At 38.2% G+C, this 25,576-nt stretch overlaps 3 protein-coding genes across 4 annotated transcripts; 2 read left to right on the plus strand and 1 right to left on the minus strand.

Moving 5' to 3' along the window:
- The first annotated feature begins 5,357 nt into the window (after positions 1-5,357).
- Positions 5,358-7,837, plus strand: LOC117910770. Its single transcript, XM_034824921.1, has one exon. The coding sequence runs from the start codon at positions 5,671-5,673 to the stop codon at positions 7,648-7,650; it is 1,980 nt and encodes a 659-aa protein (XP_034680812.1). The 5' UTR covers positions 5,358-5,670; the 3' UTR covers positions 7,651-7,837.
- Positions 7,838-14,530: 6,693 nt separating this feature from the next.
- On the plus strand, positions 14,531-15,721 carry LOC117911203 (glycine-rich protein 2). 2 transcript variants are annotated; one of them, XM_034825454.1, is made up of 2 exons: positions 14,531-15,080; positions 15,111-15,721. In XM_034825454.1, exons 1-2 carry the CDS (start codon positions 14,645-14,647, stop codon positions 15,305-15,307), a joined length of 633 nt encoding a protein of 210 aa, XP_034681345.1. In that variant the 5' UTR covers positions 14,531-14,644; the 3' UTR covers positions 15,308-15,721. The 2 variants fall into 2 exon arrangements, with proteins under 2 accessions (XP_034681345.1, XP_034681344.1); XM_034825453.1 differs by having other exon boundaries at positions 14,531-15,721.
- Positions 15,722-18,965: 3,244 nt separating this feature from the next.
- LOC117911202 (auxin transporter-like protein 2) lies at positions 18,966-22,665 on the minus strand. Its single transcript, XM_034825452.1, has 8 exons — positions 22,433-22,665; positions 22,154-22,339; positions 21,933-22,045; positions 21,585-21,768; positions 21,397-21,494; positions 20,399-20,606; positions 20,023-20,280; positions 18,966-19,528 (listed from the first exon to the last, which is right to left on the minus strand). Exons 1-8 carry the CDS (start codon positions 22,586-22,588, stop codon positions 19,262-19,264), a joined length of 1,470 nt encoding a protein of 489 aa, XP_034681343.1. The 5' UTR covers positions 22,589-22,665; the 3' UTR covers positions 18,966-19,261.
- Positions 22,666-25,576: the final 2,911 nt, after the last annotated feature.

Here is a 25,576-nt window from a genome sequence, read left to right on the forward strand (position 1 = left end):
TGTGCTATTGGACGTAATGCTCTTTATGTTGTTTTTGTTTCTCAAGAATAAAAATAGAAATGAATATGAATTTAATAATGAGATCCAAGTTTTGATTTTCGAGAAAATAAATTTTTTTATCCCTAATTATCCCAACCTTCAACGATATATTTGATACGTGGAAATACAAATGAAAATATGTCGGGAATTAAGATGAATTATGATACCATGTAAAAGAGAAGAGTAAAAATGTGAGATTTGGTTTCTACACTGATAAACTTCTATTCGTATTTTCATTCTAAAACAATAATCTAAATACATTAATGAATGAGAACGCAATTGGTTTCCATTTTTGTACTAAGTTGAAAAGAAAAAAAAATCTTGGAGAAACAATTGGTTTTTTTTTCCCTAAAGAACAAAGGCAAAAGAAACAAAAATTTTAGAAGATTGCTTTTACCATGTTTGGAGGCTTTTCGGCAAAAGTTTGGAGCATTTCAAGCATTTTCTTCTGGTAAGTCCTAGCCACACAAATTCTCCCCCTTTCCAAACAAACCAAACTATAGTAAAGGGAGTAAAAGCATTGGAGCTTTCTCTTTGCTTTCTAGTGAACCAAACAAAACTCTGATCAAAACCCTAAGAACAAGATGGAGAGAGAAAAAAACCTCGAAACTACAGATAGTGAAAACTAAAAAATGTTCTTGGGGACCACGATGGTACACCCACTGACTCATGTCTGCTCTTTCCTTTCCCTCTGAAAGTCAGATATTTTTTAAAATAAAGCAAGAGAAATAATTAATATTAATACTTATTACAGCCTTGAAATGGAAGGGAAAAGTATCATAAAGTGACGTGGTGATGAGGATATTAAGACAAGGGTGTTCCAAGGAATAATTGAAAAAAGTTGTAAACCCGGAGCTGGTCCATACGCATGATGACAGGAAAAGGAGGGGTTAAGAGGTGTGTAATCATGGAGTCAGGTTAGAGATAAGGCAGGAGAAAGGTGGTGAAATGGATCGCTTGTACGCCATGGCATTGAATTCTTGTTGGATTATCCAAGTTTTGTCTTATCTTCGAATCTTCACTGCACTTTCCATGGATTCCTGTGGAGAATAAAAAAAAACAAAAGAACCAAATCCTGGAAACAGGAAAAGTTCCATCTCCATTTTCAAAGTTGAATCATTCATCACCATCCTCATTTCATCATCCTCTTTTCTTTTACCTTCACCTAAACACACCCATGACAATCCCTCAGGAAAATTCTGGTTTTCACAGTGGATGGTCCTCTTATGCATGATTCATAATTTTTTCCATTTATAATCTAAAATATTTATAAAAAAAAACCATCTTAATCAATATTCTTTACAAAAACGAATCTTTAACGTATATTTTATGTGGATTTGAACGTGTTCATGGTCTTCATTTCATGTCTTCTTTAGCTGAATTTGACCACACTTAGTTGGAAAAATGCTGCTATACTCAACTCCTTGGTTTTACCTTTTGCCTTTTCGTGGGACACATGGTGGATGGATTAGTTTAGATTCCCATCCCAAACGCCAAAACTTAAGCGTAAAAGAGGCTTAAAATGCCAGTGGGACTAAAAACGATGTTGGTTTGTTGTTTCCTGGCACTAGACTTTTTCAGACCAGAGGGAGGGCCAGTGTATTTCACTCAACTAGCATCCAAGTCTTGACCTGTCCTTTTCTTTTCTTAGGACAATTTTTGTGGTGGTGGAGAGGTGGGGAGATTGGGGGACCAAGGTCCGCGCAAAGCTGAAATTAACCACATAAACTGAGGCTGACTTGTTGGTTAATTAAAATCTGGACCCCCCATGTGTGATATGCAGCATTTGATATGTACCTGCAGGGGCATGTACCTGCATGACCCATTAATCCACACATGGAAGAAAATGGCAGTTCCTATTGTAGGCAACTGCTTTGAAGAACCTCCACCATACTCAGAATAACAGGCATCATCAGAGTGTTACAGTACTATTGGCTTCATGATCAGTGGCCAAGATCATCCATCCATTATTAGGGTTTGAAACATGCCAACCAGATAGGTTATGTCATTGATCGGTGGTATGTACTATCAAATTAGTATCGATGAGCATAGGAACGACGCCGGTTGAGCAAGTTGCAGGCTTGACAAACTCATGAAATAAGTCATATGCTAGCTAGAAAGCCAATGTGGTGAATAGTTGCTTCTTCAATGGAGCTAGGCTAGTGTCCATTTTCAAACAATACTTATAATTCTCCTATCCAAGAACAGTTGTCTCTTTTTATCATTTCCATCACTTAAAGACTGAATTTCAGAAGTAAGAAGGAAACAAAATAAAAGTGCCAAAGATAATTTATTAGATCCTAGTAATGTTAGATTTTAAGAACTTAAATTCTTTTTTGGACTCGATCCTTTCCAATAAATGACATGTAAGCTACGCAAGTGTCGGTTTGGAGAAGCAATAACTCAGCTTTTTCCCTTAATCTTTACATGTGCAATAACAATGTATGATTTTTTACACTATTATTCTCTTTATGAAAGCTTATAAATATAATAAGTTTTCCGTACAACATGAAAAAGGCTACATCATACAATGATCACGTGCTTCTTTCTTCAAAAATTTACAAGTGGGGTCAGGGTGAATTGGATTATGATTCAATTACGCCTGTAAAATTTCTTCTTTAAGAACACTTGAAAGGTACATATGGAGATAGGACAGGCCTTGGTTACTAGCAGCCATGGTGCAAAAAGATGAAACATTTCATTCAAAGAAAGAGAAAGTAATGAATATAGAGTTGATATAGCTGCTTCCACCCCATCAAAGTCCTTTTGTCCCATGCCTCCTCGTTCGATTTGAATCTTTAGTGGATCTTGTCCTATGTCACTGTGCAAGGCATGGAACAAGATGGAGTGCAGACCCCTCTAAATTTAGACACAGTATAATCTATTTTTCTTTTCCTAATTGAGTCTCTTTGAATGTTATACTCATACCGCTGAGTTCATTTGGAACCTCAAGAAAAACCATTTCCACATTTTCTTTTTTAGGTGTTCTATCCATGATGCTTACCACCCACAAATATAATCCTTCTGTCGCCTTGTTGAATTTGTATCATTAGTACTCCATTTCAACTCTCCATCAAATCTTTTTTTCGTGTGGATTTTCAACACTTCATCAATTGGATTTGACCCTTGAAGGGGAAATTGCAGCTAACATTTATGTATGCTCAATTTTGGAACATTCAAACAGAAAAATCAAAGCAAAACTAGATAGAATCAAGCTTAATCTTTGAATTTTTGGGATTCATTGATCACAAGTTGTTAATATAAACGCTCTGCAAGAGTAAGGAAAGGAAAAGGAAAATGATGGCTAGTTGGAGAAAGGGTGAAAAGAAAATTGATTGGACCTAACTCCATTATCATTCCAGACCCTCATATTTTTTTCACCTCTGCAGTCATGGAGATTGAAATCTACAAGGTTTCTGTCAAAGAAACCAAGATTTTTTCCCCCAGTGTACTGAGAAACAGTTGAATCAGAACAAAGAGTAGAGTAACATGAATTGGATTCATGGGCAGTAGGCATATTCTTGATGATTAAGCATGTAACATCATTGACAGACATTTTTTTTGCCTTACATTCATCCCGATTCTTTCCTAGCTAGAAGCTATCCAGCTTTTTCATGGGGAAATTCCATCTGCTAACTATTGCAGGAATACAATGTTGAAAGACCTTTTTTCAGCTTTTTCAAATTTTTTCGGCCGTAGATTTTATTCATGCCAATGAGAAGGAGGACCTTATGACAAGGTTTCCATCCAATAATTTCACCGACAGACATGCTTCTCTGCTTCAAGTACCTGCAACTGCAACCAGTCTTATCCTGCCTTAGATAATTGAGTGCCCAAAAAAATGCTCTTCGCCTAGAAATTTTCAGCATATCCCTTGATTTGGAACCACCTCTCAGAGCCTTGAGCATCTATCCATACTTGTTTTTTTTTCCCTCCGGTGATAAGATGGCTGATTGAGTTGGGGTATGGAGAAGACGATAACCCTTAAGTTAAAAATGAAAAAAATAAAAAAATGGAAAAAAAGTTAGTCGCATGATTAATTTATGTTACTTCATCTTGCTCACGTTTTTCATCCATTGCACAGAATCCATGCTTTATTTGGCACAATTATTTGTTCTACTTTAGGTTCTTCGACTTTTCATTCATTCACACTGTTAGATATCTTCAACTTTAGTTGAACTTTCTTGTGAAATAATTACTTGCGTTAGTGCAGGTAGTTGATGACTTGATGGTCTATTCTCCCCTTTGTTTTCTTTTGTATTAGCAGATAGCTCTTTTCACTTTTTGTCGTCCACTCAACTGCTAAATACTACTATGCTCATCAATAATGTAAGCAGAAAAATAAAGCACAAAGTGGTTTAGATTCCCTTAAACTAAGATTTAGCTTGGTTTTCAAACTGATCAAACTTCAATACTCCAAGCAGGCCTATATAGGCATGCCCTTTGGACTTAATATCTCCATGTGAACAGACTAAGTAACCATCATTTGTGTGTATGAAACAAAAGCTTCTGCCACAACATTAGACATTACCGATAAGGGCCCCCTTACATATGGTCCCTAGTCTTCTTCATCTTGCATGCAAGGAAGTGATAGTAGACAAACCTAACAAACTACAACCCCATTCCATTCATCTTTATTGAAAGTAAACCCGGGTTCGAATCCAAATCACCATTAGTTGTAAGGTGACTGTGTTTTGTAGTGTTGGAGAATGATTAGTTTTAAGCAGTAGCTTGATCAGCCCGCAAAAGGTTTTATGCCATTGTAGAATGAGGAATCCAGACGAAGCTGATCCATCGTTTTCATGAAGATTGTGCCAATAGCACTAAATGAGAATGTGTCATTGCGCGATCTCGCTTTTGGAGATTTTTCATACTTCAGCTAGTTAACAATATGAAGAAAAAATAGAGTAGAGCGACAAGAAATTGGGAAGAGGACAGATGATGTTTAGGTAAAAGAGAAAGGAACTTGGTATGAAGAGGGATGTTTAGATGTTTGTGAGCTTCTGGACTAAAACAAAATGTGCACGTGAGAATGGTAAATTGTAAACAACTGCTGGGATTTTTAATACACTTGATTTACTAAATAAAATTGGGATGTGGGGATGAGCCAAAAGGATTGGTGACAATGAAATCTAATGCGAAAAATACGTTGGCTCATCATATTTTCGAAGATTCTCAAGCCTATTTTCATTCTCATTTTGGGAGCGTAGAGTCCACTGCCTGTTTTCAATGGTTTAGGCCAACCAATTAACATCCTATAAATAGGAAATGTAGTTTACACAAAAGTTGGAGAAAAAGGCGTTGAGCCATTGCAGAAGCCTCTCCCCGATTATCTGCCGCCTCCAAACCCCACCCCCACCACCACTACCACCACCACCACCACCACCAAACACCACCTAGGTCCGCCACCCACTATCCCCCATGTGGATGGGAATAAAACAAAAGAAGCAACATTTCCATTTCCAATTTCCAAGAGGCTTCCCATTGAAAATGATACCAAAATTTGCCAGCTAACCTTGTATTTCAGGCTTCATTGATACAGAGTTCATTTCTGCACCTGGGCTTTGAGCTTTAGGCTCTTTGATTGGAAGGGGTTGTGAAGCTTCCGGGGGTTTGGGTCCGCTACTGGCCATGGCGGACATAGTTAAGCAAATCTTGACGAGGCCGATACAATTGGCAGAGCAGGTGTCTAAGGCGGCAGAAGGGGCCAACTCGTTTAAACAGGATTGCTTGGAGCTTAAGTCCAAGACCGATAAGTTGGCGGTCCTCCTCCGCCAGGCTGCGCGTGCTAGCTCGTATGAGCGCCCCATGCGCCGCATCATTGAGGATACTGAGCAGGTCCTGGATAAGGCGCTTGCGCTGGTGATAAAGTGTCGTGCCAATGGCCTCATGAAGCGGGTGTTCACCATCATTCCTGCAGCTGCATTCCGGAAAACATCACTGCAGCTGGAGAATTCGATTGGTGACGTGTCCTGGCTGCTCCGCGTGTCGGCATCTGCCGATGATCGCGATGATGAGTACCTGGGTCTCCCTCCAATCGCTGCCAATGAGCCCATTCTATGCCTGATATGGGAACAGATTGCTATTCTTCACACGGGTTCACTTGAGGATAGGTCTGATGCTGCTGTGTCTCTGGTCTCCTTGGCCCGCGACAATGATCGGTATGGAAAGCTCATTATTGAGGAAGGAGGGGTTCCACCCCTTCTAAAACTGGCCAAGGAGGGAAAGATGGAAGGTCAGGAGAGTGCTGCAAAGGCTCTTGGTCTTCTGGGACGCGACCCGGAAAGCGTAGAACACATTGTGAATGCAGGTGTGTGCTCAGTGTTTGCGAAAATCCTCAAAGAAGGTAGGATGAAGGTTCAGGCGGTGGTGGCTTGGGCTGTCTCAGAATTGGCTGCCCATCACCCCAAATGCCAGGATCACTTCGCACAAAACAATATAATCCGGTTGCTTGTTAGCCATCTAGCATTCGAGACTGTTCAAGAACACAGCAAATATGCCATTGCCAGCAAACAGACGATGTCGATTCATTCAGTTGTGATGGCAAGTAATAACCCCAATCCCAATCCTAATCCCAACTGTAACAAGGGAAATGAAGATGAGGTCACCGCCCACATCCCTCATCCAACTGGAAACCAAAACCCGAGCCAGATGCAAAATGTGGTTACTAACACCATGGCAATGAGATCAGTATCCAAACCGCCGCCTATGCCACAGCAACCGCAGGGGCAAAACCATGCAATGAACAACAACCCAAACCAAGCCAAGGCAAACAACAGCAACCCGAAGTCGAACAACCATCATCAGCAACATGCTTTAGCTGGGACAAGCATCAAGGGGAGGGAGTTTGAGGATCCAGCCACCAAGGCTGAAATGAAGGCAATGGCAGCAAGAGCCCTGTGGCACCTCTGTGAGGGAAATGCCCCTATATGCCATATAATCACTGAATCAAAAGCACTTCTATGCTTTGCAGTTTTACTAGAGAAGGGCCATGATGATGTTCAGTTCAATTCAGCCATGGCATTGATGGAAATCACAGCAGTTGCTGAGCAAAACTCTGACCTGAGGCGCTCTGCCTTCAAGCCCACCTCCCCAGCTGCAAGAGCTGTGGTTGAGCAGCTACTAAAAATAATTGAAAAGGCAGACTCGGATCTTCTCATCCCCTGCATCAAATCCGTTGGGAATTTGGCCAGGACTTTCAGGGCAACTGAAACCAGAATCATCGGACCATTAGTGAGACTTCTGGACGAAAGAGAACCAGAGGTTTCAAAGGAGGCAGCCATTGCACTCATTAAGTTTGCCAGCACTGAGAATTATCTCCACCTCAATCACTCCAAAGCAATCATACAAGCAGCTGGGATTAAGCATCTGATTCAGCTGGTCTACTTTGGGGAACAAATGGTTCAGTTTCCTGCACTGATCCTCCTATGCTATGTTGCCATGCATGTCCCTGACAGTGAGGTACTGGCAGAGGAAAAGATCCGAATAGTTCTGGAGTGGGCATCAAAGCAGGGGAATATGATGCAGGATCCAGAGATTGAGACACTGATAAACGAAGCCAAAAGCAGGCTCGAACTCTATCAAGCCAGCTCTTCAAGAGGACACCCCTGATTCCATCCGTCTGTACAATATGTCAATATTTCCAGGAGGAATCTCAAAACAAAATTTTCCCTTTTCTTTTCTTTGCTTCTCTTTTCTTTTCTTTTCCTTTGTTTAATCTCCCACTAGACTGTATATAAAGTTAGCTTTGCAAATTGTTTAGACAATAATCTAAATCCCGTTCTTTTTCCGGTTTTCAGTGGCCTTTTCCTGTTGCTTTCCAGCATATTTCTTTGCTCTAGAAGTTGTATTTCATCCTTATTCCGCAGTTTGCACTATTGCTGCTCTGGGGTTGATCAGAGAGCTTGTTTGGATGATGAGAAAAGTGCTGAAATTAAGTACCTAGCCATGAATCTTCAAGTTACACAGTAAGTGTCATGATTTTTCAAACTGTGATTAAGTTAATGTATCACTCCAAAATGTTTCGTCGCACGAATCTTCTGAACGGACAGTGCTAAAACACATGCATGTATGCATTAGTACGTATAACAAAGAAAAAGGTGGCGTCCCATCCATGTCACCTCAAAATAAAATGACCATCATCATCTCTGCATCATCTTTACGTTTCCAACTTGCTATCGGGATCAGCATAAATAACATTTTAGAAAAATAATTTGGACACGTAGGAAAATTATTCCTCCATTTCTCTGCACAATGGAGCGTACAATGCTTCGGTGTTCCCTGGGCATTGGCTCTGGGTCATTCCTACTAGGGTTAGGTCGAGGACGAAGAAGGCCTCCATCTAAGGACCCAAGCCATCAATGAGATACCCCTCTAGAAGATTATAGGATAGTCTTGGTTAACGTTTTATATAGGGCATAGACCCTCTAAAATAATAGAAAAGAGAAATCGAAATGCGATAGATGTGTTTCGAGAGCCCATTTGAAGGTAATATGCAAATGAAATTGGAATATGGGTTTTGTTAATAACCAAACTATTATTCTTTTTGTGCATTGTATATTGTTTTGGTGACCTATTTCAAATTTACCCTTTAATTTTTCTTGTCAGTAGCCACTACAATCTCCATGTTAACAGTCATCATGCAATTTAATAAACATTGAAATGTGAAACGGTCTCATGTCAGCAAGGTGGAGCGATATTTGGTGCACCATATGGTTATCTCTTTTGTTTGTTACGGTGAGAATGAGACTAAAATGACTTTTTTTTATATTTTTCTTTTCTATTTATTTATTTTTTTTTTTTTTGCCTTTTTTAGGTTTATGATGTGGACGTTGAGTTGGCCCAAGGGGAAGACATTTTCGGTATGAAATAACACCTCACACCAAAGTGCATGAAAGGAAAAAAAAATTCAAATAGTAGATATATCTTGGGTTATGTAAATTTGGGTTTTGAAAATAATATTATTGGTAAATGGGCCTCCGAAAACACAACTTTCCCAATTGAAATTTTACTAAGAGTCCACATTTTATGAAAGAAGACGGAAGGTAATAATGATTGAAATAGACAACGTAAGGCAAAGAGCACTTAGGAAACATATTGAAAAAGATGTGTACCTTAGCAGGACTCTTATCTGCAAGTATCGGGGCTAAATTAGTTCGCTCGAACTAATTTTGTAAGTATAGTTTATGAGGTAGCATTTATCATATTGCAGGTCCAGGTCTTTTTTTATCCAATGTACTTTTCTGCTGCGACGGAGAAATGCTAAACCCTAGTTAGGAGTGAAGTTGTAGTCGGTGGGGTAATAGAAAAAGGAGATTGGTAATAATGAAGGGTTAAAAGAGTCGAGAACAGCCCTATCCGGATTCAGGAAACAGTGCACACTCATTAGGAACTGTGAATTAGTTGACTCCTAGGTTATTGGGCCCAAATATGGAAATGAAAATTGATATGTGGGTCCTGGCCCACAATGGAATTCCACTCAAAGCTCATCATCTCTGGCAAAGAGAACGATGGTGTCGGTCCTCCCCTACCTTGGAATATCACTCAGAATTCATAGGGCACTGTGACCACTGTAACTGAAAGAGCCATGGAATCTTTTGGGAACAGCAGGGAGGGCAAGGACATCGTGTCTTGGGCCTTTGGTGGGGAACATTTCAAATTCTGAATCCATGTTTGAGGCCCACTGAAAGAGCCCGAGAAGGGTACAAGCCCAGCAATGAGCCTGCTAGGTAAATTAGTGGGCCTTTAGGGGGTTTTTAAGTGGTGTACAACATGTTGGAAACAGACCAGATGCCCATGATACATGGGACTTTAATGAATGGGCCTATCCTAGTCCAATTACCCAAATCTTAGTGGGTATAACCTTGTTTGTAGAAGAGACTTTTTCATGAATGTTCTTAATCTCTTATATACACATAAAAATTGTTTAGCAATGTTCAAGTATTAACTCTAGTTTACTTTCATGAAGAATGGCCTTGAAATGAAGTGTCTTGTATATCGATATATGTTTTGTATGTTTGGTATAATTATCTTGTACATTCAATACAAATATCTTATAGTTATTGTTATAAATCTAATGAAGTTGACGAAACTATAACAATGCTAGAGTATGTAAGCTTGAGGGGAAGACTTAGCATGAAAAGTGATTATGATACTGCACTAATGCCATAATACGGCATATGTGCATTAGATGCTCAAGGGGTCACCAATCCCATTAACCATATTAAACTTTAGGATACCAAACCCCTTGAGGGTCTTCATGGAGGATGTCATTAGTAAATAATGTCAAGGTGATCCCTGGTATGGCACAAAAGGTCGTAGGCTCTAAAATCCTTCCTTGCATTAAGTTAGGGACCTTGTCGAGGTATGTTCGAATTATCTAAGAAGGCCTCTCTTCATAATTATGGGTTCATGTACCTCTAATTGTGCCTTGATCAATTAGAATTTTTGAAATCCCTTTCCCTCTCATGTTGTTCATTTTCTTACAAGTGACTTCTCTTGGATGGTTGTGAAATAAGTTACCAACTAACATAATCTACTCACCTTTTGAGTCATGTATTTTCTTAGTCTAATGTCTTGTTTCGTTTCTCTAACTCTTCTATTCTCAACAAGGTTTCCTTATTTTCTTCACTCATCATCTTTTTGTTGTAATTTTATTCTCTTGATGTTGTATCGAAGGTGGAAATTCCTCGTGTAGTTGCTTGCTACTTGTGCAAGGGAGCACTATGACCATTGTTTTAGGTTTTCTATGGTTCCATAAACAGGCCAATCTATTATGCCCTCTTCAAAAAATAGTGGGTCTATTTGAAATGTGACCTTTTTTGTGATATAAAAGGAGTCTAATTAGAGTAAAAAGGTTTGCGTGGCTAACCATTTTCCAATAGTTAAAGCAGTGATGAGCAAATAATAAGATAATGAACAAATAAAAATAGTGCAAGAGGGGGTAAAAACTAGGATCATTTTGGTTTGCGCCAATCTTATGGTTGTATAGTGGTTAGTTTTGGCTAGTTTGGTAAGTTTGACCATATTGGTTGTTGAACTAACACATGTTATCCTATACCTTGTTACTATATCATCAAGTAATAATTACAAAACCCTTGATTTGAGGGGTAAGGGGCCATGCATGTTGTCATTATAAAGGTGAGGACAATTTCATTTAAATGGGATCTTTGTCCATTGCCTTCCTTCTCTGTATTGCCTAATCGCATTTAAAGTTTGTCTTGTTGCATTTGATGTTATGACTATAGGTCTAGACATCACTTTTGAAGGGGATAGTAGCCTCACATGCATCACCGTCAAATAGTCCAATCCCATTTCGACCCACACCTCTTAGCATGACATGTGTCCCTTGGTTCGAGCGACCTTATATAGAGCAAAAAGTAGTCGTCGTGTATGTTTTGCATTTAGTTCAACTACTTTGTACATGGTGTGCACATACAAATAAGTTGAACATAACACATAAGCACACTTATGAATAATATCTTATAAATTATACCATAAAGATATCTTTGACATGCAATAAAAATTTAAATAAAATAGAAGTATAATCATATTTCATACAATTCATTGGACCAGTATGAGTTTGCACTAAGAAAACAATGTCTTAAATATACTATTTGTAATGTTTTAACCTTGTACAAGTAACACAATTATCGTGTATATGATTTTTAGATGCATAAAAGGTATTTCAATACACAATAAATGTGCAGTGAGATGGATCTGGAATTTATTACATCTTTGATATAAATATGTGTTCACTAACGTCCCACAAAATATTATTATTATTGTTATTATCGTCGTCATAGTATATTTACCAAATACACTATTTTTACACTGCAATTGCATGCATATTAATATAAATATTATTCATAAAATTTTAATAATAAATAATTATTTATAATAATAAAAATAAATAATAAATAAAATAAAAAATACTCATACGTCTACTACATATATGTGGGATATCCTAGTAAATAAGAAAAAAGTTCAATAATAATAATAAGTAAATTGAAAAGAAAATTAATGATAAAAGAAGTAGTAGGTTGGGGCATTTTTGTTGGCAGGTTACGTAGTGAAAGAGATGGGGTTGAGGCTTTAGGTCTAATGCCTACACTTTCTAAGCTAATCATAGGGCAATTACAGGTACCCATCAAGTTTGTCCCTAGGGCAATTATGGGTACCATCAAGTTTGTCTCCAGGGCAATTGTTGGTATCACCAAGTTTGTCTCATTCACCACTGTGGGACATTATTGACTTATGAGAAATGTTGGATTTTAAATGAATATTAAATAGAATTAAAAAATAAATAAAAATAAACTAAGTTGGGTTTATTTTAAAATTAAAAACATATATATGCATAAAAGTAAAACTGTAGAAAATCTTATATAAAAAATTAATGTAATTTATATCTTTAAAAATTTTAAAATTTTAGATTATATCTTATTAAAATGATTATTTTTTTTAGTTTAGTAAATTATTATTTGAAAATGATAAAAGGTGTTACTCTATGTGGCAAGGTTTTTAAAAAATAATTTTTTAGAAAAGTTTTTAAAGATAATTTTATAATAGTTTTTGGAATAAAATCTATTTGGAATATTGAAATATTTTTTAATTTTTTTAAAAAATAAATTATTTATTGTATTTTATTTTCAATTATTCAATTATTATTTTTTGAAACAAGTGACCTCTTAATGTTTTATCTAAAGAAAAATCAATTTTCCTTTTGTTGAAAGTTTGAAAATATTTTCATATTTCTAATTTTAAGAGTGGGAAATAAAAATAAAAATAATTACCTAGGGCCTATTTGGAATTGTTTTATGTTATCTAGAATAAATAACAAAGAAAATTCGTTTAACAATAAAAAAACTGTTTTTCTTAAAATAGAAAATATGATGTTTTCAGATAACATCTTTTAGTTGATTTTTATTATTTTCACTTGTTTTTTTATAGTTATTTTAAGAAATTATTGTATAAATATATAGAATGATTAAAAATAAAATACTAAGTTTAAAAATTATTTTTAAAATCATTAAAAATAAGTTAAAAACATTTTAAGTTTTCAAATAGATTTTAGTTTTACAAATCCCACGTAACAACTTTCAGAAATTGTTCTAAAAAACTATTTTTCATAGTTATTTTCAAAAACCTTTACCTAACAATCCCGTATACTCTACAACTTGTTCGATGAGTGTTGTTTTTTGTTTTTTTAATTTTAAGTCCTCCTTTTCTCAAATGATAGGTTACATGAATTTCCATTTTAACCATTGACCAAATTCAAATATTTAAAAAATGAAGCGTATAACTTAATTCCTTATTACATAAGGAACCATTTTCCATGAAGAGAAAAAATAACATCTCAAAGAAGTTTTCTTTATAATACAAAAAAAAAAAATCTAATAATTATCATTATCATAGCTTCCATCAACCCTTTACAAAAGTGTCATTGCACCACTCCATTTGCCATCATTTTGGGATTTAAGAAATAAAAAAGAAAAAGAAAAAATGGATATTAGGGTTTTAGCATTAAAAAATGTATTTATTATAGTAATTTCAAAAAATAAAATAAAAAAGGGATTTTTATTAATTTGTCTATAATCTTAATGATAAATTTATTTAGGAATAATTTAATAAAAATATAAATTAAGAAATAGAAAAGTGAAATATTAGTGGGCCTTATTAATACAAATATCCAAATAAGTTATTAACAAAACTAGTTGATGGCATTGGACAGGAATCCAAACGGTCAAAAAATTATGAAATTGGACAAACTAATTTAGATTTAAAATTATAATAAATAATATATATATATATATATATTTTTTGGGTGGTGATAAATAAATAAATAAATTTATTTATAAAAAATAATATTGCCTTGATTTGTAGAAGCCTTGGTTTCTGTTTGTTGGAAGGACAAGACACATTGATGAGTCCCATCCCACACATCCTTTGACTGTCATTTGACCGTTTGACCACTTCCACGAATCATCTTTTTTTTCCCACTTTTATTTTTAAAAATCATTTTGTTTACTTTTTTGAAGTTTTTCCAATATTTAAATTAAAATATTCAAAAAGTTGTTCACTAAAAGGGCAGTCCTTTTCACCGGAAAGTTGCTAAGTCTATTGGTTAAAAGAGCCCCCACTCCCTCTAATTACTCCACGTGTTCAAACTAGGGTTGATATGGTAATTTCACACTATGTATTCGTTTCCATATTCCAAAACTGCCCTTGGTTTGGCTGGGAGCGGGTGAAAACGGTACACATTCCCAAACCTGTGTCTCCAATCTGACGGTATGTATTCGTCGTCTGATGAATCCCCAGCCGTCGGATGCAAGGAGGATAAGCCAACCGTCTTTTGGACAAAAGCGGGACCCAGAAAAACACTTAAAAAGGTAATATTTTTATTTATTATGCTGACGTGGTCTCGATTTTCGGCAAGGGTTTGGATATAAGTATTCGTACCCCGGCGCTAAGAGAGCATACTTAGAGAGAGAAAGTGAGCAGCGTTTTCTCTCTCTTAGGGTTAGGGTTTTGAATTTTCCTTTTTTTTTTTTGGGTTTTTATAAATTAATTTTTTCTTTGGAGTTTTGGAGGCGTCAGATCGAAGCAGATGAGTAGAGTGACCGGGACTGTGAAGTGGTTCAATGACCAGAAGGGGTTTGGGTTCATCACCCCCGATGACGGCGGCGATGATCTGTTTGTGCACCAGTCCTCGATCAGATCCGAAGGCTTTCGGAGCTTAGGAGAAGGCGAGGCGGTTGAGTTCGTGGTGGAGTCCAGCGACGACGGGAGGACCAAGGCGGTAGATGTTACTGGACCGGATGGCAACCCTGTTCAGGGAAGCCGCGGAGGAGGTGGCGGAAGAGGTGGACGAGGCGGTGGAGGCGGTGGAGGCGGTGGAGGTTATGGTGGTGGTGGTGGTGGTGGATACGGCGGCGGGGGCGGTGGGTATGGTTATAACGGCGGTGGAGGACGCGGTAGCGGTAGAGGAGGCCGCGGTGGCGGTGGAAGGAGTAGTGGCGGCTACGGCGGCGGCGGATATGGAGGCGGAGGCGGATATGGAGGTGGAGGCGGAGGCGGAGGCGGAGCTTGTTACAACTGCGGAGAGGAGGGCCATCTCGCAAGGGACTGCAGTCAGAGTAGCGGCGGCGGAGGAGGCGGTGGCCGATACAGTAGCGGAGGCGGAGGCGGTGCAGGCGGCGGTGGCGGTGGCTGCTACAGGTGCGGAGAAGCAGGCCATTTCGCTCGCGAGTGCCCTAACAATGCCCGTTAAAGTGCGAGCAAAAAGGCGATGATTGGTGGGGGGTAAACGTGTATTTTCACATGTTTTTTTTCCTTCCTCTCATCATACCTGTCGTTCTTCTTTTTCAGTTACTGTCATGGTTTGTTTCTTAGTGGGTCATCTTCGTATAGCCCACCTTTCTCATTTCAAGTTATGTTTTGCAACTGTTTGGGCCTATCTTTCATAGGGTTTTTCTTGGATCGGATATGGTGATTTGCTCTCTCTTTTCCCCTCTCTCCCCCCTCTTTTTCTTGAATTGACAATGGGGTTGGTTGTTTCTACTATGTTGAGTTACGGAGTAGCAAGAGAATGGTGTTTTTGTTCACAAATGATAAGCTCTGTCTGTTCCTATACATATATATACATTGTGGTTTTCAATTGCAATGAATTAGGGTTTCCCTTTTATCTCCCTGTTACTGCTTTTTGATTTTTCCCCAGCTATATAGTGTTATGTGGTGGTGGGGTCAGGCTCAGAAGGGTTTTGCCTTTCTCTTGAAAAAGGTTGAAACTGATTGATGCAGAAGCGTCTTTGAATAATGCAACCTAAAGTCACCCAATAATAGTAATGGGAAGAGCCCCCCCTTCACTGTTTTTGAGTCTTTTTTGGCCTGGTGCATGGTCCACCATTCCAGGGACCATGACCCAGCATGGTTCTTGGATGTTCTTCCATACCATGGGTGGTGGTGGTGGTTTCATCTTTTCGTGGGTAAAGTTGGTTGATGTTATGGGGTGTCATTGACCCAACCAGTGGTTACGTAGCCCCATTGGAAGGAATATGCTCCTTTTCCACCTTTGCATATTTGTCAATTACTTTACATATTTCAATTATAATGTGCACATATTCTACTAGCATAGACCATGGACGTTGAGGCTTTCTTTTGAGCTTTTCTTGATGGGGGAACATTCCACTCATTTGCTGCTTTGAAAAATATGTTTTGTTCAAAGATGGGTTCCCCGGTTTCCAATGTTTTTGAAACATTTGGTGTTGTAACAGCGGAATCAAATTTGCTTCTTCTGCCTAACCAGAATGTGCCTTCTGGGTTCTTTTTGGTGGCTTCATCCTTAATACTCGATTCCTTTTAGCACTAAAGGTATTTTGTTTGGAGAACTGTGAATTTTTTATGAATGGATCATTTCATTTCACCACTTGGTAATTTGGTGATGCCTTTCACATGGGCATCCCACTAGAAAAATGACGAGAGGTTAACACCAGAGGAAACCCGGAGGTTCAAAGGTTATTTAGGCTTTCAAGTACATACCCCAGTCGATCTTTGAAGTATGTGCATTTTAATTCCTCTTTAATACTGTATTATCAACGCTAATATAAAAAATTCTTCATCTAGAAGACCACAGCTCTGTTTGTAGAATTGGGTATGTAAATGCATTCTATTCCAATGAGTTCAGTTGATTGACCCAATGCTTGGAGTTGGGTTTAGAAGCTGCCTTTTGGTTCAAGGGTTTGATGAGAGCCTTGAGTGCAATGTGGCTGGGCTTGCAATAGCTTTCAAGACCCAGCCTTGCTCACTAAGCAGTCAGACTTGTGAATATGAACCCAAAAACATCCTTTAATTTTAAGCAGATCTTAGTTATAATCCCACTCCGCATATCTGCTTAGTTTGAATCTAAATTTCTTATAATGCCCGAACCCATCCCCCCCCTTCTTTTAAATAAGAATTCAAATGTGCCCTTAACCTCGTTACACCTCTTCAAACCCATTCTATTAGAGCCGAAGCCGTCTGTAGGGGCCATCGCCAGTCTTGGTTCTGTTTGGTGCAGAACAGCCCCTTTTGTAAAGATGCCATCACTTCAGAACCAAGCAAACAAACTCACTTGGGTTCAAAATGGATCTCAAAACCAGAGGTTAAGACATGGATTTCGAAGCCAACCTCTGCAAGGATTACCCATTTTCTATTGAACTCGAGGTTGTGAATTCATCAGCCAACATGAACCAAGAAATTTGTATTGATGGATGATTACTTGGTATATAGATTTGAAGTGTTGGGTGAGCATATTCAGAGAGTGAAGAACACTAATCATTGATACAATAGTCGTTGCAGGTAATAATGTTGTTGTTGACATTGGGAATTAGTACCCACAGCATGGCAAAAGAGCATGTCTCCCAAGCTGATATCATTGTCTTCTTGTGCAGCGAATAAAGGAGGGAACCGAATAACAGACTCCATGGGGCTTTACCTGAAAAGATTCAAGGCTTTATTTCAATGGGTGTATAGCATGCTCTTATAAAGGGTGGTTCGGACACCTTTGATGCCCCGTATAGATTCCCTCACAAAATTGTATCACTGTGAAATGTCTGGCAGGCTTCTCAGCCAAACACCCCCCAAGCACCAACCCCCAAGCTTGACGTCAGACAACCCCCTTTATTTCTCTTCATCTTTAATCATTTGGGCTTCTCTTCTCGGCCTTTAATCATGAATTCACCTCTCATAATCATGGAATGGGGTGTGGTGAACATATGAAATGGAAAGCAAAAGATGCTTTGCTGATATTCTCTGCCTACTGCTCCTGCTACTCCTGCTGCTGCATATGGTGGTGGTGGCTTTATTTCATGACTTCTCATTTTCAGGACTCAATCACCCATGTCGTCCTAGATATTGGGAGCCGATTAGTCTCACAAGAAGGGATGAAAATGAAGTTATGTCTTGCTTTTGCCATCTCAGGCTTACTTGGTTATAGATGCTGCAGTTTCAGTGCGATTATTATGAAGGTTTTAGGCAAGGCCTGATCCTGGTAAACAGATCGCTTCATCTGAATTCCTAATGCAAAGTTTCTGGTTTGTACAGCATTGAAATCTATGGATATTCCTGGCTTCTAGTCTTTTGAGAAGATGATGGGACCACCATACAACGAGGGTTGAGTGGATTGTGAGCAGCAGTTCAGCCTCAGGCCAGAGAAGTGCATGTCAAGTCCTCGTATATGTAACACCTCAATCTTTCTCACTGGATTCCATAAATCTTTTAAACAAAGACAAGTGGCATTGAGTCTCAATGACACTGCATATGAAGCACAGCTCTGGAGTTCGAGCCTCGCCCAATTGCCTGGTGAAACCGTCCATTTTCTCAGGAGTGGACTCCTATGAACAAGGGTACCTCGGTTGAAGTTAGTAGAAATTCCACGGGAAGTTATCAAGGATCGACTCTTGGATCAAGGGATTACGGTTGATTGATGTGTAGGAGAGACTATGCCTCCTCTATTGAGGTCCCAAAGTATGCTCTATCCATGCTCGTCCAACCTTGGTTGAAAACACAAGTATTGGGCATAGCTGTCACTAGTGAGACATTATGGCTTTTAAGGTGGCACATGATCACATTAAAGATTTGATCAGGGTTGTCCCAACCAATAGTTGGAAACAATCAAGTGCGCCTTCAATGACAGTTGTTGGTTCCTATTCATTTGACAACTTTTCTTCTTGTACATTTTGATCTTAAGATTTATCATTTATGTTTCTTCAAACTCATTTTACTCTCCGTTCTTCGTAATGCCAACAATTAGAAGGAGCCATATTGATATTACCCTATAATTTGCTTTGTTGAAAATTGGATAAATGCTTGGCTATTGGATGGATTTTCCTTTTGTTTAAGGGAAGGGAAAAGGGAAAAAAAGAAAGTATGAATAAGATATTAGAAGCAGATTTAACACAAGTCAGAGAAAGTGAAAAATCCATTATGTGGGAACATTTAAGCATTTGGCATCATAGCTAAGGTACAAATTTCTCAAATATCTCAATAATACTACATCCTTCTCTTTTCTTTCCTTTCTGAAAAGCAGTACAAGGACTCACTCCCCCTACCTAAAAACAACTTCTCAAAAGAGACACAGATATAAAAGGAGTGTATGGGGTGGAAAATAGATTTTTGAGTATATACCTACTGACTGCACTGCATTCCACCCCAAATGTGGTGTACTGACCATGGCTTCCAAAGGAGCTCAGTGGTGGTGGAGATGGTGGAGAGGAGGCGGTGGAGAGACGGCGGCGCTGGTGGTGTTGAGAACGTGTTGCGGTGGTGATGATGGTGGGCACTGGTAACACTTGGTGAAGAGCCCAAAAGTGTCAATCTGGTGTACAAAATTGATCATACTGGCCCACCCACCAAACCCAAAACCAACCACAAACACCCAAACCACCACAAAGATGTTGATTGTATAGGCACCAGCCCATCTTCCCAAGAACTTTGGTGGTTGCTCCACTGCGTTCTGCACCCACAAAACACACCAACATTCAATTCTACCCCCAAAAGTATATTTCTGTATTGGAGAAATAACCGCTAGCGGTCTGCTAGACTGTGACCACACGCCATCCCCTCCTTTTTTTTTGTAATTAATAAATAAATATATAAACAAATAAATACAACTGTTGAGTCAAACTTCTGACACCCCCCAGAGATCAGCCAAAGCTGTGGTCCTCAGATGTCCCACCTGCCACCTTTCTCTTCCTGGCTAAACTTCTGAATATGGTGAAAAATATTTCAAGTTGAAAAGTAGTATTTTCCCACCAAATGGTGGAATTTACCACATTTTTTACCACATTTAATATTAATATTAAAAAACCTATTCATATTTAATAAAAAAAATTGACTTTTTATCCGTAATTAATAAAAAAAATAATGGTAAAAAAAGCAAATGCACTTATTGAAAACATGGCATTCAATCTGGTGTGTAGGGAGCAGGATAAGAAAGTGGAGTTTTACCTCACGGGCAGCCGCTGATTTGAAGGTGAAGATGTGGGCCAGAGCGGGGATGATATAGACAGTGAAACTCACAAGGAGAGATCCGACGGTGGAGTTGATGGGCCCAAAGAAAGGGAAGATGATGGCAAGAAACCAGATGGGGACGACCACAGGCAATCTCGCCGCCGCACGCTTGCAAAGGCTCTTGCACTCGTGCATCCCTATCGCTTTCTCCCACACGAAGTACAGAGGCGTGCATGCGAATCCAAAGGTGATGAACTGCAGCAACACCATAACATGCTGTGACTATACCGCACAGGAATACAACTCGAAAACTCTGGTTATTAATTTAATTAAATTGATCAAAGAAATTATGGGGGTTTGATAGGGTGCGTGCCTGGTGGATGAGCATCAGCACGACAGCCATGTCCCTGAAGTGTGACCTGGGAAGGAGGGCAAAGGCGTTGGAGTGACTGAGAAGTGCATCACCAAATGCCCAATAGACTGCTGCCGCGGACGGGAGTGTCAGTGTCAGCACATACACGGTAGCCAGCAGGTATATGGCCTTGAATTTCTGTGGCTTCCACATTGCATGCATTATCTCTCTGCAAAAAAATCAAAACCTTTTGTTTTTATACTCTTGATTTAGAATTTTCTAAACAATAATTAAAATTTTGGAATAAGTGGAAACTGTTTTTCAAAACAAAACTGTTTTTTGAAATCATTATCCATCAAACCCTTAAAAGTTTTTTCCACCAAACACCAATCCAAAAGTTTAAGCTATAAGCAATGTATTACATATAGGGAATAAGTCGAAACTGTTTTTCATATTTGAGTTTTTAAATAAAACAAAACTGTTTTTCTAAATTATTACCCATCAAATCCTTGAGCTTTTTCTACCAAACATCAATCCAAAAGTTTAAGCTATCGAGCAAGTAATTGGGTGGTGGTAATGGGCTTTTGAGACAAAACCCAAGAAGTGACACACCTGCCTGACCCACAAATCCAAAATCTAGGATTCACTGATGATGATGGACCCCATTCACATAAAAGCAAAAGGGGACAAGAAAAAGAGAGTTGGCTTTCTACACTATGGAAAGGGAGAAAAGGGGTTCCCAAGGAGATAAAAACTAAAGAATAAAAGACCTTTTGCCTCCCACGCCTGGGGAGGGCAGTTTGGGGATTAAAAAATTTCATGAGAATGATGTGTACCTGGGGAATAATAGGCTTTTAGACAAAGATTGGTCATCAGATCGGATGGCCCAGATCAAATCAAGAAAAAGAGAGAGACTGTACAGTCATTTTCAAAGGGGCTTAAGGGCGCTGCCCTCTTCTGATTTATTTACCCTATAATAAAAACATGGACCATTTGGTAAGTTAAGGGCAGTGTCTTACACAGTCACAGCATGTCCCCCGAATGTGTAGAGAATGTTTGTAGCCCCTGTGAAGTATAGCACCAGCTTGGATGGACCTGAGTGTTTCACTCCTTCCATCTGCCCATTAACCAAAATAAATAAAATAATTTAGTAATTTTAATATCATATGTTTTGGATATTTGGTTGAATGAGATATATGTATGGTACCTGGCCATGGAGGAGGGATGCAACAGTGAGGTACCAGGCAGTGTAAGTGGTCATGATCAAGCCCAAGAAGGACCAGATTCTGTAGTTATGGAATGAAGGAATAAAGACTGTGGTGGCACAGCAGGCTCCGAAGATGTAAGTCCATGTCCTCTTGTCCAGATTATCATTTATGTAATATATGTTGCTGCAACAAACGACATGCCCAGTTGCAGAAAATGCTTCAGATCTTTGTTTATTGTAAAGAAAGGAAAAAAAAATGTGGTGGGTGAAGAAAAAACAAGAGACAGAGAAAGAGAGAGAGAGAGAGAGAGTAGTAGGAGGAGGATAGGGAGGGAGAGAGGGAGATGCCTGGCACAAGCTATGAGTTGAATCACGGATCCAAACAGAAGAAAAGTGCAGTTGAAAGCCAACCCCACGTTCCTCCAGTGTTTGCCAAGCAGCCCATCAAGAACTTCAAACCACTTTTGACAAGAAAACACAGGAAAGTGTGAGAATCCCATGTGGGAAATGGATCAAAAAGATGGAACAGTGGTAGGAGAGAAGAAATGGGGAGTAGTACTGATTAAGACCTGAATGACATGGTTTCTGAAATCAGCTTTCTCTCTTTCCTTTCTGGTTCTGTATTCCACATAGAGGATGCTGATGAGATAGGCTGTCCAGCTTCCCATCAAGCCATAGAACAGCTGGAATAGAATCCCAGACAGCATCCCCAGCTGGGAAAATGAGTATGGCAAAGTCAGCAGAACCTGAGCCACCTGAAACAAACCAAACCCAAATGAAGTGGGTGACTAAAGTTCCTTTTTTTCATTTTTTCTCAACTCAAAATACAAAATTTTTCATGGTGAGACCTGGTTTGAAGCACAGCTAAACCAGGCATCATACACAGAGCCACCATGCCAGAAGAACTTGGACAGCCTTGTCTTCACATCCTGGGGCTTGCCTTCAGTCTCCATCTCCACATAATTCCCCACCATCACTGTCTCCACCACCTTATCAGAAGCCATAACTCTCTCCAAATCAAAGCTAGCTATCTGGTTGTGTTTGTGTGTGTTTCTCTTAGAAATGAATATGAATGGCTTGTGCAGTGGTATTTATACTAGACACTGAGACTCCTTTAAGGGTGGGAAAAGGCTGTTTTTCAAAGGCATTTTACAGGGCATTGGCCTTTTGGGGAAGCCAATAAAATCCACTCTCATTTTTCTTTTTTCTTTTTGGTCTGTGGGTTTGATGGAATACCACTGGTTTTCGAGCCCCTTTTTGTAATTAATTTTTTTGTTGTTTAGCTCATAATTTAATATCCCATAATTGCATTTTGTACCACTATAAAATCCAATAATTAAGGGAGCGTGAGCGGCTTGTGTGCACGAGCGGGTCTCCACACTTCCCAAGCTCATAATCACAATAATATTTTTCTCTACCATACCACTATCGATTTTTCCTTTAGTAATCCACTATCACCCTTTTAAAATATCTTATTCTAGGAAAGTTGGCTCCTTTTATGAACAAAATATTATTCATTTTTAGGCCTAGATACTTGAAGTGTACTAAAAGAAATTTCAAAATGATGGTAAAGTAGGTCTTATAGAATGATTTTTGAGCTAATATTGTTTTGGTGTGATATTATTGTCAAAAAATGGACATAAGCATATATGGGTGATGACTTCTTGTACACCATGACCTTTATCATCTCCTAGTGAGTAGTGACTTGCAACTACCATACCATTAATTGGGTTGGTTTTAGGGTTTTAAGACTATAAACCAAAAATGGGTTGGTTGTTTACCACAAAAGGAATAGTATGGGGAGGAGAGATGGTATATTGGAGAAAGCATTTTGTAGAAGAACAAGGGAGAGTTGGGTAATAAAAAAGGGAGAATAAGCAAGGGAAGGAGTGAAGGAAATTATAACAAAGTAGACCACATGATTGCAGCCAAACGGGCGTGGTCTCTTTACAAGAAGAAGAAAGCTGCTTTTCTCACATGGTGAAAACTTTGTGGACTCGAGAATCAGCCCAAAGCCCTCCCAAAGTCCCTTGTTCACATGCCCATTTTTGTATTAGCCATTGGAGAGTTTTTAGGTCATGTGCTCCTTGGGAAACCCCATCTAACCCTTCTCCTTGATACCCCTTATTTTAATTCCATTCCATGTCATTTTCATATTTTTATAATACCCTTTTCGGGTTTTTCCTTAATCGATCGTTTACTACGCTAATTAAAACCAAAATTAAGGGTATAATTACTAGCAAAAATTATATTATTATGTACATGGCATGGCCATGACGGTCCAAATGGGTATTGTTTTTTGAATTTGAATGTGTGACCAAGAGGGTTGATTGATTATATATTTGATATAATAATGATGATGTATGATGGGTTTGTTCTTATTTTGAAAAGAAACAAAGGGAAAACCCATGTATGCGGTATTGATTATTATTATAGAAAACATAAATTCAGGGGAGGGAGGAGGGGAGAAGACTTAAAAAGCAAATTTTGCTTTGCTGCAGTGCAACATATTCATGGGGTTTGTTGGGAGACCACATCCCCACTCCTATGCTTTCCAGTCACTGGGACCAGAAACATGCCCTGTGCCTCTGTCTCCTTGACTAACATTGCATCTACCTCACTGCACACCCAACACATTCCTGCATGCTTATTCTTCTAACTAACCTATGCCCTCCATCCATCACTTTCTATTTTGCACTATCATTCTCATCATGCTCTTGTTTTGAAGTTGCTTTGGTGAAAAAAAGCTTCTCTTAAGATTTTATCTAATTAAAAGCTTAAACTATTACATAATGAGCCGAAAATGTATACTAATTTACTATTCAAAAGTTAACTAAAACTCTTGACATCATGTTTTGCCATCAATTTAACTCGAAAACTTAAATGTTTTTTTAAGAACACAATGCTTGTTTGGCAAGATATACTTATCCTAATCTATTCATCACTTTGACAAACAAAGATTTTTCAATAGATACTTTTCAATTAAGTTTCTTTTATATTATCTTTTAATTTTTTTTAGTAATTTAAACTTTTTAAGTTGTGAGAACCCAATGTGATAAAGTTTGAATAATTCACCGGTGCAATTCAAATTCGACATGTTTTTATTTTATTTTATAGGTTAAGTATAATTACATTTTGATTAAATTCTTGTCAATCTATATGACCCGTTATAAATATAATTTTTTATTCCCTCTATAACATCTATTGAACATGAATTTGACCTATTTAATCATTTTACTAATTAACATTATTATAACCATAACCTATTTAAACCATATTTGATTCACTTAAGTTCTGATTTTGAATGAACAAGTCAATAGTCATAAAAAGATCATATTAGGAAGTCTATCTTATTTATTCAAACAAAACTTAACTCGATTAAATTACTAAATAGAATCTAATTATTAAATAAGTTGCACAATATAATACCTTTTTAATAATTAATCATGTTTGAATATATGTTTTTATCCTAATACGATATGAATACGACTCAAGAATATAATGACAAACATGACTTCCATAAAATGACTATGATTTGTTTTTGTTCATAGAGTTTGAATATCAGAATTGAAAAACATGATCATGGACAAAGTGAATAGATGGGGTCATTTTAATGCGGTAGATTTTATATCTATCAATAATGCTTGGAGCCCTCCTTATGGGGATCTTTTTCTTTAGTTTTCTTATCTTTCAGTATTTCATACTAAGAAAGAATGAAAATTTTCCAAATGTTGCTAGTAATACTAATAATGAACTCGCAAACTAATAATCCTATGCGTGGTCTAAAAATCATCACGCGAGGGCAGAGGGCGGTGGACATGTAGAGGAGGTATGATAAATTTTCACACCAAGTCAACCTATGATGAACAATAATAATTCCTCAAAAATGATACCCCAAATCCAAGAGGGAATGCAAGAACAACTCTAAAGCACAACATCATCATGGTATTCAATCTCAATGATGTGAATACAAATTGAAACAACCCCACAAT

This window comes from Vitis riparia, chromosome 3, assembly GCF_004353265.1.
Source record: "Vitis riparia cultivar Riparia Gloire de Montpellier isolate 1030 chromosome 3, EGFV_Vit.rip_1.0, whole genome shotgun sequence".
Taxonomy (NCBI): domain Eukaryota; kingdom Viridiplantae; phylum Streptophyta; class Magnoliopsida; order Vitales; family Vitaceae; genus Vitis; species Vitis riparia.

What these genes read in the sequence shown, in the direction of transcription:
- LOC117911202 (XM_034825452.1), bottom strand. Translation starts at nt 22,588, where the DNA reads ATGGCTTCTGATAAGGTGGTGGAGACAGTGATGGTGGGGAATTATGTG. An exon ending in TTAGCTGTGCTTCAAACCAG is followed by an intron (nt 22,340 to 22,432) that starts GTCTCACCATGA and finishes GGTTTGTTTCAG; the next exon opens with GTGGCTCAGGTTCTGCTGAC. An exon ending in TCAGAAACCATGTCATTCAG is followed by an intron (nt 22,046 to 22,153) that starts GTCTTAATCAGT and finishes TCTTGTCAAAAG; the next exon opens with TGGTTTGAAGTTCTTGATGG.
- LOC117911203 (XM_034825453.1), top strand. Translation starts at nt 14,645, where the DNA reads ATGAGTAGAGTGACCGGGACTGTGAAGTGGTTCAATGACCAGAAGGGG.
- LOC117910770 (XM_034824921.1), top strand. Translation starts at nt 5,671, where the DNA reads ATGGCGGACATAGTTAAGCAAATCTTGACGAGGCCGATACAATTGGCA.